At 46.5% G+C, this 14,495-nt stretch overlaps 1 protein-coding gene across 1 annotated transcript in view; it reads right to left on the bottom strand.

Annotated features, from left to right (window-relative positions):
• MYO18B (myosin XVIIIB) overlaps positions 1-14,495 on the bottom strand; it is a 230,720-nt gene that overhangs the window by 102,502 nt on the left and 113,723 nt on the right. Inside the window, exons 25-29 of the mRNA XM_004690853.1 lie at positions 13,736-13,855; positions 13,297-13,405; positions 9,429-9,553; positions 4,212-4,366; positions 736-859 (exon numbers count right to left, since the gene is read on the bottom strand). Coding sequence (XP_004690910.1) covers positions 736-859; positions 4,212-4,366; positions 9,429-9,553; positions 13,297-13,405; positions 13,736-13,855 — 633 coding nt within the window. The remainder of the gene's footprint in view (positions 1-735; positions 860-4,211; positions 4,367-9,428; positions 9,554-13,296; positions 13,406-13,735; positions 13,856-14,495) is intronic.

Here is a 14,495-nt window from a genome sequence, read left to right as displayed (position 1 = left end):
ATTCAGGAGCACCTCCTCCCCTTTGCTGCATGGCTCCTCAAAGCGCCCCCTGTGGTCACCAAGGGCTGCTCCCTGGGACTGCTCAGATGGGCAGTGGTGGGGGCATTCCTGGGTGAGCAATACCACCGCCTCAGAATTAGACCTCCACGCAAAGAGGGAAATGCCCACTGAATTTGCAAGCTGTGTCCCTGCAGAGGCTCAGACTGACATTTTGGAGCAGTGAGGAAAAGTATTCAAAAATGAGTCTTCTGGGTTAGAAGTCATCCCAGGAGCAAAGAATGTTGGGCTACAATCATGAAGGAGCTAAATGCTAGGCTAAGAGGGTTAGAGGTTCTCTTGGGGGTAACAGGGAGCCGCTGAAGAGTGAGGAGCAACCGAGAGAGGTGCTCATATTGCACTTTAAGAAACCCCCATGCCCTGGAGTCAGCCCGTGGACAGAGGGCTTTAGTTAACTCGTTCTATGATGAGTCTCTCATGCCTCCCAGGTGGTTACCTTGGAATTCATGCAGGTGACCAGAACAATGTCTAAATGACATCAAGTCACAGAGGTCTAATATCAATCTTCTAAGCACTGTAGATTTTATTAAGGCATGCTGGGCTCCATGGCTCAGCTGGCCGGCAGACTGACACACCCACAGAGTTGTCTCCTGGACAGTGTGTACAAATGAGGCACACGGGGCTTCCTGAAGGTCAGCCACTAACACCCAGATGTCCCTGAGTCCCCTCACCCCTTACCGTCAACTGTTGCTGAAGCTGGCCAAGTTCCCATCGGACACTGGTGTTCTCCTGGGTCACCTTCTCGCGAAGTCCCTTCTCAAACACAGACTCGCCCAGGGCCTGGGCCAGCTGCATGTCAAACCTGTCCAGGAAGAACACATGTCAGGGCATCCAGGACAGAAGACGAGAAGTGTAGAGAGTTTGCCAAGAGCTGAGAGCAGAGAGGGAAAGACAGGAGTGATGGAGGGTTTGCACCATGCTTTCCAGTAAACCTGGAAAGGAATCCAAGAGCAACTTTAGAGTGCAATGGCATTTCCACAGAAATACCGGACACATTGAACATATGATAAAAAGATAAAATTAGAATGTTATATACAAACATAGAATAGGAATGAAAAATACAAATACAGAAAAAGCTCATCGATCTGGTTTGCACATGCTGTAGCGAAGCTTAGGTGCTCACAAGCTCTATTTGTGCATGACAATTACCGACAAATATTGGACATCTAGATACTCAGTCTTGTTTTCATTTTCCTCCTAAGCAGAAAGCACAAGACGGTCCTCCTGGAGCCATTCAGAGAACTAGGAAATGCTTCCACTGGGGCCCACCTGCCCCCAACACCCTCTGTGTGAAGAGCACCCTCAACTTGCCATCACTTCATGCAGCTGTCTCAGCCTTCCAGCCTAAGTGCAGGTGTGGAGACCAATAGAAAAGGCTCTATCAAGTCTCAACAAGATAAGGCACTCCTTGTCCTCAGTCCACACAGAAAGTTGCACTGCTCCAGGCTACTTGCTGAAGCCAGAATGGCCAAACTGGGATGAGATTTAGGCTGGGTGAGAAAAAGATCTCCCATGATACAGGATCATCCAAGCTCTCTTTACACTAGGTGGTCATTCAAAGCCTAGACTCAGACTGAGAAAGGCAATCTTGGGTTTGTAAGGAAGCCCCACTGTTAGAATGGCCCAGGAGCTCTCTGATTGGCTCCTGGGGATGTCACTCAGGAGGTACTATTGGCTGATTCTGAATGACAACATTGTGATGATGACAATGATCCGAGTCCCAAAGGGCCAGGTTCTGGGCTGGGTCCACACGGTCCTCCGAACAATTTAGCAAAAGAACTGAAGTTCAGAGAGGTGGTGTGGTTCAGCCCCAAATTCCAAAGAGGTAGGAGGAGGCCTGTGCTCTGCTTCTCTCCTGTCTTGGTCAGTCCCTCCCACCTGCCTCTACTCTGGAACAGCTGGGCTAGAACACTGGGAGCCAGACAGGGACTAGTGTTTCAAAGGAGTCCTTGGCTTAACAGATCCTGATGCCAAAGGCTGGCTCCTACGGATCCTTACTTCTAGACCCAATGATTAACCAGTTACTCAAGGCCAGGTGAGTTTGAACACACTCTTCACTCCGCTTAGAGTGGGCCTCTGTGGTCCAGCTCCCACTTACAAGTGTAGGCTTAGCAAGCCCACACAGGGGTTATCCCAAGTGGCAAGCTGGGAATCCCATCATGCCTCACAGAACATTGTGATGTGTGGGGTAGCCATGGCAGTAAGAGTCAACTCTAAATGCAGCCATTCTGGGTCTCTCTGAACTTAGAAGCCACAGTGGGATTGGAAACACCACCAGTGTGTTCATATCATTCCCTCCTGGGCTCCGTTCATGAAGGAGGAAGCCATGTGTACAATTTGATTACCCTTAGAGGATGTCTACTGCTAGCTTCGAGATCTTGCACAATAGGCCCACCTCAACTCCCACCATTAGAGTCAGCCTTCTATTGCCCTCACAGACAACCTGCCAAAATGCTAAGTATGAAGACTTAGGGGTTCCTCTGGGGTGCTTCAGAGGCTCCTCAGTACCTGGAATAGGGCATTTTTGCCCAAAGGATTGAGTAAAAGACCAAAGATGCAATTTTCCGATTGCCTAGACGCCAGGGGCAGGCACCTTCTCCTAGTGGAGACTCTCCACAAGGCCCTGAGAAAGGGAGAGGGCGGGCCAATACTGTCCTATCTCACAACACCTGGGAGACACTGAGTCCTCACTTCTCTGATTTATAGGCATTTGTCGGACCCCTTCTCTGGGGGCTTCTTTAAGGTCTAGGGCTCCTCTCTGGCCCAAAGAGGTGGTCACTTTTGATAAGATCGTACAGTAAATGACAAAGGTAGGACTAAGTTTATTTCCCCACTGCAAGGGCAAAATTTAGCCTGAACACGCATGGGAAGGAGAGAAGAAAACAGTTAAATATCAATAAGAAGATAACAAATCTTTCTCATTTGGGGAGTATGTTAACAACCTCTAAAAGTTTTTTTTTTTTTTCCAGATGAAAAAGCCAGATCAGAAAGCTCAAGGTTAAGTGAAAGAAACAATATTTAACACAGATTAGGCTCAAAATCTATGCCACTCCTATAGAAATATAATTTAGCTTGGAATTAAGCTTTCTTGAAAAAGTGGTGCTCTCAGCAAAACCATGTCCCTAGCGCACATGAGAGTACTTTTCTGTATTTTATCCTGGCCCTCCTAAAGGAGGCTGTGTTTCATCTATTGGCTGCATATGAAGTCGGCATTAGGACTTGCCTGGCTCACACAGGACCTCTTTACCCTCACAAAGTGAACTGAAGAACTTCACACACAGCCAAGGCGCCCAGGGATAAAAGCATCTCAGCTACTTAAGTTTCACATAAAAATCCCTTCTTGAGCATGAACTTGGACTCTAACCCAGGCTCAGCCATTGGCTGTTGGGCACACAACCTGACGGGCAGCCCAAGTGTGGGCATCAGCGAGCAAATCCGAGGGGCATCTTGTTTCTACACAAAGGCCAGTCCTCACCAGAACTGCTTACCTGACCTGAGAATTTAAGCCCTAAACGGGAATAGCAGTGGCTTCCTCCTCATTCTCTGGCCCTGTTTTCACAGATAATAGCAACTGTGCTACTTAGTCCTCACCACAAGGGGACATTTCATCCCCTCCCCTCACCCACCCTTCCCCAAACCCTCCAATCTAAGGAGAAAGAATGAATGTGAGGCTATTTAATGACTTTAACTGCAGAGTTAAACGATTCATCCAAGGTCACACAACTAGAAAGAAACTCACGGGCCAGAGTGGAATCAGAACTTGGAGCTAGAAAGAGAGGGGTAAAAACAGCAACACTTGGGCTCCTAAACCACACTAGGCTTTCTTTGCCTTCCACAACAGACTTCACTTGATAAATGGGAAGGTTGGGACCCAGAGAAGGCAAGAAAGTTCCCCAAAGCCACATGGTCACGTGGTGATAGACATGAGCCTGCAGAACGGAAAAGACTCTCCTAGCTAGATTCTTGGAAGAACCTTGCAAGAATGAGTGAAAGGAGCGAGTGGAAACCCAGGGCAGAACGAGGGTGTAAGCCCATGGATACGGCGCCTGGCAAAAGGGAGGGCGCTGATGCACAGAACCCAGAAACCCCAGAAGGCCCTGCCCAACGCAGCCCACCCCGGCAGCGAGGTGCTGGCCGGCTCGACCGTGACTCACTTCTTTTGCTTCTTCTCGAGTTCATGGTTTCGGCTCTGCTGGCTCTCCAGCTGTAGGCGCGTGTCCTCCAGCTCGCAGGTCAGATGGCGGCACTTCCGCTTCAGCTGGTGCGCCGCCATCTTGGTGTCCTCATAAGCGTGCTGCAGCTCCCCGAACTGTGGGAGAAACGAAACGAATTGGCCCACTGTTGAAACAGAACGAACTTCCTACTTTTTCTTTCAAGCAGCTGCCACTTCCCCTTTGAGTACCATGGAAAAGACCAGACGCCTGTCTCGAAAAGACCAGATAGGAGAGAACCTGTCTTGGCCACATTCTGCCTGCGTCACTTTGAAGAAGCTACTTGTCTGACCCTTCGTTTGCTCCAAAGTAATTGAGAGTAATTCCATTCACCTCCTGGGTGGTATTCACTTTTCCTCAATAATCCTTCCACAAACATATGCATGGATGTTTCACAAGCCCCACTTCGGCGTGACCGCCCCTTGAGTTTGGTAACATCAGTAGCCCTATCGGCTGGCATAATCTGTGGAGTAGGATGATGATTAGCCATGAGCATTAGCTCTGAAATAGCCAAAATGGCACACCCAGAAAATCTGACCAGGAAACCCTGCAGACAGGCTTTAAAGGTTAGCGCAGGAAATGGCACTTGAGATGGGCTGGCTACACAGAAATGCACATGGCGGTAAACAAACAGAAAAGCAAAGCCTCTTGCATCTGCCTCCAGGATCACCCGCCCAAATGTCCTACTTTAGATCTGCAAGAGAGGGCAACTCAGCACACTCGCTTTGAAAAAAATTGCCTCATTAAAGAATTGCTTTAAATAAGCAAAACACTGAGTTAATGAAGCCTGTAATTCTAAATTCAGTATTTGAAGGCAAATGGGATGTTTTCTTATATTCTGCTGCTCAGAAAAGGTTGCAGTTTTATTACTTTTTAATGTAGCATGAATATTCTCCTTCCTTGGGGAAACTGACCCAACTTTGTAATTTGTTGTTAAAGAAACCGGGCTATTTCTCTACAGTGGCCCTTCTGTGTTTATCCACAGCTCAAGGTGGCCCTTGACCACAACATGGTGTCCGTCTTAGAGGCCACACTGAAACCACCACTGAGGAGGATACTGAAGTTTGCTTCCATTGTTGATAAACTTAATGTGCTCTTGCCCTGGCCCAGCTCTGCGAGGTGACCATGTGATACTTTCTCCTCACAATGAGGAGATAAAGATGATGGTAGGACTGGCAGACATGACCTTGACCGCCCCAGCACTGGCCTCAAATGGGAGAGATTGAGAAATAGGTGGGTAATGACAGTGCAACATGATAAAGCTTACATTTGAGGAAACAACTTAGGGGTACCTGACCCAATCCGTGCCAGAGAAGACTTTCTGGACGGTGTGACATTTGAGCTGAGATCTTAAGGGTAGTTGAAGATGCCGAGGCAGGGGAGAGAAAAGAGGAGTTTAAGAAGAGCAAGTGGCATGGCCCATGGGTGAGATGAAATAAGGTGTTTTTTAGGAAAGGGGAAAAAGAGGCAATGAAACAGAATAGAGACCAAACCAGAAATAGATGCTGAGAAATGCAGTCCATTGATCTTTCACAAAAGGGCAAAGGCAAAGCAGAGGAGAAAAGAGCCTCTTCAGCAAACGTCGCTGGTACAAGCTAGCATCCACATGCACAAAAAAATGACTCTAGATACTGACTTTACCCACTTCACAACAAATATTAATTCCAAATGGATTGCAGACCTCAATGTAAAAAGCTAAACTGGTAGAGTTCCCAGAGAAACACAGGTGAGAGCTTTGGGTCTGGAAATGATTTTTTTGTGGTTTGATCCCAAAGGTGTGGCCAGGGAAGCATGGATGAGCTGCACTTTATGAAAACTAAAAATTTCTGCTCTCACCTAAGACACTATCAAAAGAATGAAACAAGACACTGATGGAGAAAATATTGATAAAAGACCTATGTAACAAAGACACATTATCCAAAACAAATCTCTTCAAACTTAAAAATCAGAAAACAAGTTCAGCTGAACATAGCCCAGAGACCTGACCTTCCCAAACCACACAGAGGGCAGGGAGCACGCGGAGAGGTCTCCACAGCAGAACTTCTGGGGCGGTGGAGAGGGGGGGTGGAGGGAGATGCCGAACAGCAGGGCAACTTTGGGAGGCAGTTTGGTGGCTGTTATAAAACTAAACACCCTCTTGCCATACAATCCAGCGACTGTGCTCCCGTACCCAAAGGGGATGGAAATTTATGTCCACAGAGAAACCTGTACATAATTTACAGCAGATTTACTGATCACTGCCAAGCTTGGAAGCAACTGAGATTCCTTCAGTAGGTGAATGGACAAATAAACTGTAATATAGCCCACCAACGGTATATGTAGCACTTGAAAGAAATTCGCTGTCAAGTCGTGAAGGGAATTAAATGGAAATTGCTAAGTGAGAGGAGTCAGTCTAAAAGGAGGCAGCTGTGCGGTTCCAACTGTTTGACATTCTGAAAAAGGCAAAACTATAGAGTGCAAAATGATCGGTGGTTACCAGGTGTGGTGGGGAGGGAAGGGTAAGCATACAGAGCACAAAGATTTTTAAGGCAGCAAAGTTATGCTAGGAAACTATCATGGTAGACACATGCCACTGTATGTTTGTCCAAATCTATGAGGTGTACAAGAGCAAGCACAAGCCAGAATGCGCACTAAGGACTTTGGATGATGACAATGTGTCAGTATAGGTTCAGCAGCTGTAACAAATGTCCCGCTCTGGTGAAGGGTGTTAGTAGGAGCTGGGAGTGCATGGGAAATCCCTATACCTTTCCCTCAATTTTGCTGTTAACTTTAACGTGATCTAAAAAACAGTCTTTTGAAAAAGACAACTGAAGTGTGTTTGGACTTCGAGCTGATTTATAGTGATTTGACTTAAGGATGCTGATTGCATCCATCCCATCCCAACTCCATGTTTACTGGCATCACATTTGGAATCTGAAATTGGCTGTGATGGGAGTATTTAAATCACAGCAATTAGTGGTTGGTATCAGGGCTTACATTTATTTACCAGCTCACCACTGGTTAGATTATAGACTAGTTAGAAAAGAACCAGTCTGTACAGCAGATTTGTGGTGGTTGAAGATTGACGTAGGCTATGCTACGTAGCCATGCTATCTTTTGACAAGGTCTGGGCAATGGGGGAGACTCCCGAGAAGATGGAGGCTGCTTGGTTCCCCAGAAGATATACAAAGGGGAGTTCTGGTTCCCAAGAAGACACAGTAAGGGGCGCCTCCATAGCAATGCTCACTGAACTACCTTGTACTTGTTCTTGGCTAACAGCAGTTGTATTTGAACATCAAGCAATTCTTGGCCCTCCTTTTGTGTGTGTGTGTGTGTGTGTGTGTGTGTGTGTGTGTGTGGCCTAATTGGGCATTGAGAACTGGTTACAAAATGTTTAACAACTGACAATGATTTTCTCAGAAAAGTACCTTAGCATAAATCAAGAATGTAGATTGTCTTTATAAATTAGGATATACTTCCTCCTGGAACAGTTTGGAACCTGGGAAAGGATTATTCATAGGAGAACTTAAAGACTTTCTGCTTTATTTGAGATGCTGACTAGAATGATTGATCATGCTGAAAAAATGGGGACGCTGATTGTTTTTGGTGGTTTTCTTTCTATGATCAAAAGAACAACTTTGAAACATATAATTACAAAGTTTTGGTGTAGCCATGGAAATTAATTGTTAAAGATTTGCTTCAGTGCCCATACTGATGTAATCTCACTGCTTGGAAATTGTTTAAATAAAGAACTGCTGAAGTTTTCGGCAGGAGATACTTGCACCAGCTAGAGTGTCAGTGTCTGCCTTAATTGCTCATTTCGCCAACGCCACCTTATCCTTCAGGAAAAGGACCCCTGACCAGCCACCTGTCAGAGCTGGACTTTGATATCTGGCGTGGTCTCCAACAGAAGATGGTGCAAGACATGCAAAGATGTTGAACTATTACTATGCAGATTTTGAGATGCTATAGATACATCATGTTTGGAATGTCTAGCTGCCCTTTGAAGAAAGCAAAGACAATCTGGGGATATCAGAAAAGCACAGAACATAAAACAAGAGCATTACTGGTAGAGAGTGACGGCAGGTAGGGAGGACAAGAGGGATGGTTGGGAGATCCAGAAGTGCTCCCAAGGATAGAGGCTGTGTCTCAGTGTGCCCGTGGAAAGTGGGGGTTGGAATGAAGATCCTTGTGTTAAGTCAATTCACAAAGAGTCACATCTCAGTGAGAGGCGGCAAGAAATTGCAGCCGCTGGTCTGGAAGGTGGTAACAATGTGGCTGCCACCCTGACTCAAGGTAGGGAAGAAAGAAATGGAAACCCCAGGCCCATCGCTCTTGTGGATTCAGAACTCAAATCAACACTTTCTTGTGTTGCAAACACGTGAAACTGAGCATTTAGCATAATCTCAGGCTACTGTGGAAGTGCAAAAGTGCCTTTTTCTAGAGGAATATATAACAACCCTGCAAGCAGGACTCATATTAAAATAAATAAAAATATTAAAATATTAAAAAACAAAAGCCAGCTAAATGCAAAACAATTCACCTAGAGTCAGAAGGAAAAAAAAAAAAAACATTCCATCATGCAGACCACCTGGGGCTACTATTAAGGGGGGCAAAGGGGAGGGAGGCTGCTAAAGATAAGCTCACATTTAAAATTTACACATCCCATGGAAGTTACACATCATTTGGAATTAACAGAAAAAGCTGCAAGAAACCCCAGAAGATCCCTTGGTTGCTGTCTGGTGGAGGGGAAACCAGTTGGAAGGCTGTTGCTCTGTTCTAGATGAGGGCTGGCAGTGGGAGATTAGAATAATGGGAATGGGAATGGGTAAAACGTGGCTATTTTAAGAGCAGATTGCAATCATTTTATAGGTAAGAAATAGGAGATCCAAAAGTGAAAGTGATTCTCACAAGGTCAAAGTAGAAATGTGACTGGAACTCAACAATCCTAAGTTAATGTTCATATTCATTATACCATAGAGTATTCCTCCCTAGAGTAGTTTGCTATTTTGCATATCCTGGCAGTGGCCAGAAATTGGAGTTGTGGTGGGGTGCAAACACTTGAAATGGCCAGTTCTCTTTCTCCCTGCTTGGTCAGCCAACACTGTGGTCACTCACAGTGGAGATAGAAACCGCCCATTCTCTGGCACAGTTGTGTCCAGACTACCCACTACCTCTTACCTTCTGTTCCAGCTCTTTCCTGGAGGTCAACTCGGAGTCCAACCTCTCCTCAAATTGCTGTAGACGCTTTCTGAGGAACTCATTCTCCAGCTGAGCACAGTCGAAACGCATCTGCCACTCATCAGCTGTTACTCAACACAAAGTCAGGGAGGCAAGGGGAAAGGCTAGGTGAGGCAAGGTGGCTCACTTCCATTTCCTCAGCTCTTTGTACACAATTTCATATTTTAAGAGAGCCCCCAGGCTCTCCCTGGTGGCACAGTGAGTTAAAGCGCAGCACTATGAAGCTCTCTGCAGCCACCATGACACGAGTTCTATCCCAGCGAGGGAGGTGACCCACATGGCATGGCAGACCTCTCCTGACCCAACTGCTGTTCCCCTCATCAGTGCATTTCAGTCAATCTGTCTCTTTTGCTCCCCACTCTGTCTCTGGTGAAATCTCTCACCCCCTGCACCTCTGGCCTGTACCCCAGTTCTTGTATGCATAAATAAATCTTGAAAAAAAAAAAAAAAGGAGAGATAGCATTCCCATGAATCAATACTGAACTTCAGGTTAGGAAAGCCTGGTTTAAGTTCAAACTTAGGGAAAAAAACAACTCCTCCAGGCAGCTTATCCTGACCACCTCTCGTCGCTTCAAGTTGTTGACCGCTTACTGTCCTAAACTTGGTTGTTTAAGAAAGTTCAACTTCTCTAGAACTGTACATGTACCTTTATTTTCCCAAGGGCATCCATAATCTTTGAGGGCAAGGAGCACGACTAGTCATTTATGGGTCCTCAACACCCACCAGAAGAGTTTTAGGCAGAAGATTCTCCCGATGTTGATACAAGTTTACCAACAGGAATTATCCTACTGACCAACCACAGTGGGTGGCAGAATATCTAATCAGTGACTGGTGGTTGGATTAACAAATAAACCAATAAGCACTAATGAAGGGTCACCGTCACCATAGTCCCTAGTGTTCTTCCTTGTTCCTGTTGTAATCCCCCTCTCTCCCTCCCCTGCCCCGCTGAATGTCACTGATGTACTTGTCTGTTTTTTCTTTTTGTTCCCCAATTCCTTATTTGACTGGCCCAACCACTACAGAAAGCTGTGTGGAGGTCCCTCATATTACTAAAAATGAAGCTACCATGTGACCCAGCAATTCCACTCCAAGGAATTACCCAAAGGACACAGGAACAGTAATTCAGAAGGAAAACCTACACCCCTACATTTATGGCAACACTGTTTACAGTAGCTAAGTTATGGAAACAACTTATATGTCCCCAGATAACAAGGTGAGTCAAGAAGGTGTGATGTAGCTACACAATGGAACACCATTCTCTAGTCCAGATAAATTCATGCCACTCACAGCAACATGGATGGAGCTGGAGGGCATTATGCTCAGTGAATCAGTCAGAAGGATAAATAAGAATATCAGATGGTCTCACTTGAGGAATACAGGAGAAAGGTATTATTTCTTGACTGTCCAAATAAAAGAGTAATGTCCCTTGAGGTAACAGAACTGCAGAAAAAAATCCCCCAAGTGGAGAGAGTAAGATAGAGACCGTACTCTCTCTCTCTCTCCATGTACACATCCATCCATCAATCCGTCTGTCTGTCCATATGTCTATCTGTCCATCCATCCATACGTCCATCTGTCCACCCATCCATCCATCCATCCATATCTCTATCCATCATCCATTCATCCATCCTGTCTCTCTAGTCATCCAAGTATCCAACTATCTATCCTATACTCTTTCCTCTACCTTCCCTACAGCCAAACACTTATTGAGCACACCATTCCATGGCAGGCACAGGGATGATAAAATGAATAAGAAGCCAATTTTTCAAGAATCTAGTGGAGGGGAAAATACTTTAAAGACCTAGAAAGGTCAACCAGAATGATGAGGGCTCTCATAGTGAACCTTCAGAAATCTCTCCGTAAGACTCAGTCATACAGGGGCCAAACTGTCTTTGTCCTTCACTATGCTTCCAGGGCTTACCACAATGTCTTGCATCATCAGTGCAACACACTCCTTAGTTAGGAGGATGAATGGATGGATGTTAGGATGGCTGGATAGGTGAATATAAAAATGGGCACACACACTCGCTCTGTGTTCTACAGAGTGAATGGTGGGTCACAAAACTAGTGCTACCCCTTCATCAGGGGATCGCCAACCTCCCTGCTCATGGGTGTTACTCATGGGTGCATACAGTTCATTACTTCATCATCTACTAGCATTTTTCCTGGGTTTTTCTGACCTTCCCCATTTATATCACAAGTGTTTTGAGAACAGGACTCAACTAAAATTCTTCTCGGGAACCTGCAGGTCCAACTCAGTGCTGGATGGAAGTTTCTCTTTAAGTACTTAACCATGCATAGAGGGAAAAACATTTTTAAAAATAATTCATACTCCAACATAATACATAGAGGAAGTTGTGGTGGCATTGCAATGTGGTAGTTAAAGTGTTTTATTGCTTCATTCAAATTTCCTATATCTTGGAGATTTTCTATAATGAGTATGTATTACTTTCCTAATGAAAAGCAAAATATTTGTGGGCTGGTTTCTGGAAGGAACGTCTAGAGTGGAGAGCCCATCCAGCATGGTGATGAATACGCTCGCGAACGAAGCACATTTTCCCCTACTATTCAACACCCATATCTTTCCACAGAAAATCAAGTGACGAGAAGTGCTTAGACATAAATCACAGTCGGGAAGCAACCACGGCTGACATCCTTCTGGTGTGAAGGAGCCGTTCTGGGCAATCCACCCCCACTCTGTGCGCACATCCTACTCGGTGGTCTCCTGTATCAGAGGGCCTCAGGCTCGTCTGTATTCACCTCCCGGTGAACTGCTGCCCTCAGGGCAGCCGAGATGGGAGGAAAAAGAGTTGGAGGAAAGAATATGCTCTTTTACTCATGTCTGTCACCCCCTGCCTCTGTCCCTCTGGAGTGTCCCTGACGTTTCTAGGGCATAAGTCCCCTGGGGACATTGAAGGAATTATGCTGATGCTTTACAAAAGCTGAGCCACTGGGCACCTTCTCACCTGATTCATCTGGGCTGCGGAGAGTTGCTGATCAAGATGCCACCGTGCCCAGCCAACCCGGGACCTGAGTCTCCAGGCAAGTTGTGAGATGGCACCTCTGACCCTCCTAGCTCTGCTGAGCACACACACACTGGGACATACAGGGGTCTCTCGTCTCTCCACTTGCTCAATAACTGCCCAACACCACTTTTAGGTGAAGACAGCAGCAGATTCTGCTGCCAGTGCTTCAGCGAGTGCCACTGCCCCTGCAGCTGGTGGCTGTGAGCCGGGGGCCATCGTCACCAGCAGGAGAGATGCTCTGGAGGATAAACCACCAGCTAACAGCGCTCTGGGCCAGGTGTGTGCTCAACATTTCCAGTGCATCTCCTATGACTAAATCCATCTGAAAGACGGGAAGACCAAGGCACGGTAATTTCTTTACCCAGAGCCACCTCCCTGGTAAGAGACAGAGTCTAGATTTTAACCGCTGAGCTGCTTCCTTCCAAATTTATGTTCTAGCTATTCACATAAATATAAAGATGTCTTATCCATAGAACCACTTACTTTTAACCATCGTTTACATTATTACTAGAGAGTTTATGTCACACTGATAATTTATTATTTGGGGGGGCTGTTGGAATGTCTGTTTAACGTCTCTCTTTGCCAATGGACTGTAAGTTCCAACACAGCAAAGTCTGTGCCCGTTTGCTCTGCCAAAATCTCAGTCCCCAGTGCAGCAGCTAGCACACAGTCAGTCTCAAGGGGAGGACGGATGGATGGACGGCTGGAAGGATGGAATAAAACATAGCTTTTTCAAAAATAGAAGTAGCTTTCTCCATCAGCATCCAACCCCATGGACTCACCTCCTCCTGTGTGACTCCTTTCCAGGTCCTTCAACTGAATTTTCTGCTGGGCTTCTTCCAGCTGCTTCATCACGTCTCCCAGATTCTTCTGAACTTCCTCATACTTGCTCTGAAAGAAAGGTCTTGAGGTCTAAACTGGAGCTAGATAGAAGCCTGGGCTGGCAATCTCACCTGGGGCCCCCTCAAATCCAGACTGGTCACCCAGTGTGTAGTCCCCATACATGGTGACCTTATAGAGAGGACTGTCTTCATCTAGAGCACCTCCAAAGCCCAGCCTTTGGAAGACCCAGCTGCACTGGGGACCTTGAGCAGGGGCTGAGTCAGCCTGTACATGTTGTTATGGGGAGGCCCAGATATAAGTGGGTGGGGGCAGGCCCAACCAGACCCCATCAACAGTTTAGCTCCCTCCCCCTCCCCCCTACAAATCCTGGCCATATACCTTCACCTCCTGGGCCTCCCGGAGGGCCCGCAGCCGCTCAGCCTGTTCACTCTCCAGCACCTGGCAGGCCGAGTCTCCTTTGAAGCGCTCGTCGGCAAGCTCTGTGGTCAAGTCAGCAATCTGGGACAACATGGTGGGGGCTGTTTACAGTGTGATCACTCACTGGGACAACCAAGTCTCTTCCCCCCGTCAGACTCCCCAGGACCACCCTTAGGTGAGTCACTGGATCTCATGGCCTGTGCAATGAGACGGTAGAGCATGGACTTCAGAACTTCATTGGTCTTGATGTATGCGATGAGTGACTCAACACGCAACAGCTGTGTAACTTGGAATGAAGAAAAATGCTGATCTGTTACTCCGTGTTTTCAGGGGGAGGGGATAACTTGGCGAATTGTGTAGCTAACTAAGCGAGGTAACCAACCTGCAGGGAGTCATCTCTCTGGAATCATCCTCTGGCTCTGCAGACACATCGACAGACCCCCACCAGCTCGGGATGATCTCAGAAGGAAGACTCTGTGGCTCCGTGGGGCCCCCCGCCTCTACCACGCATACTCACTATCAGCTGTGTGTGTTCCCCCACCTGCTAATGCTTGTCACGTTTTTATCATGGCTATTTATTCCATTCGCCATTACTTTAGCTTATAAAATATGACTGGGCAAGGAGTTTCCATGAAAACGAGGCTGAATACTTTGGAAGAAATTAAAAGAAAAAAGGTGAACGGCTTTTTAAAATTCTGTCAAACAGGAGGTGGTGCAGGGA

Source organism: Condylura cristata, unplaced genomic scaffold (genome assembly GCF_000260355.1).
Source record: "Condylura cristata isolate star-nosed mole 26May11 unplaced genomic scaffold, ConCri1.0 scaffold00029, whole genome shotgun sequence".
In the NCBI taxonomy this organism is placed as follows: Eukaryota; Metazoa; Chordata; class Mammalia; order Eulipotyphla; family Talpidae; genus Condylura; species Condylura cristata.
This window is presented reverse-complemented; position numbering and strand designations above follow the sequence as displayed.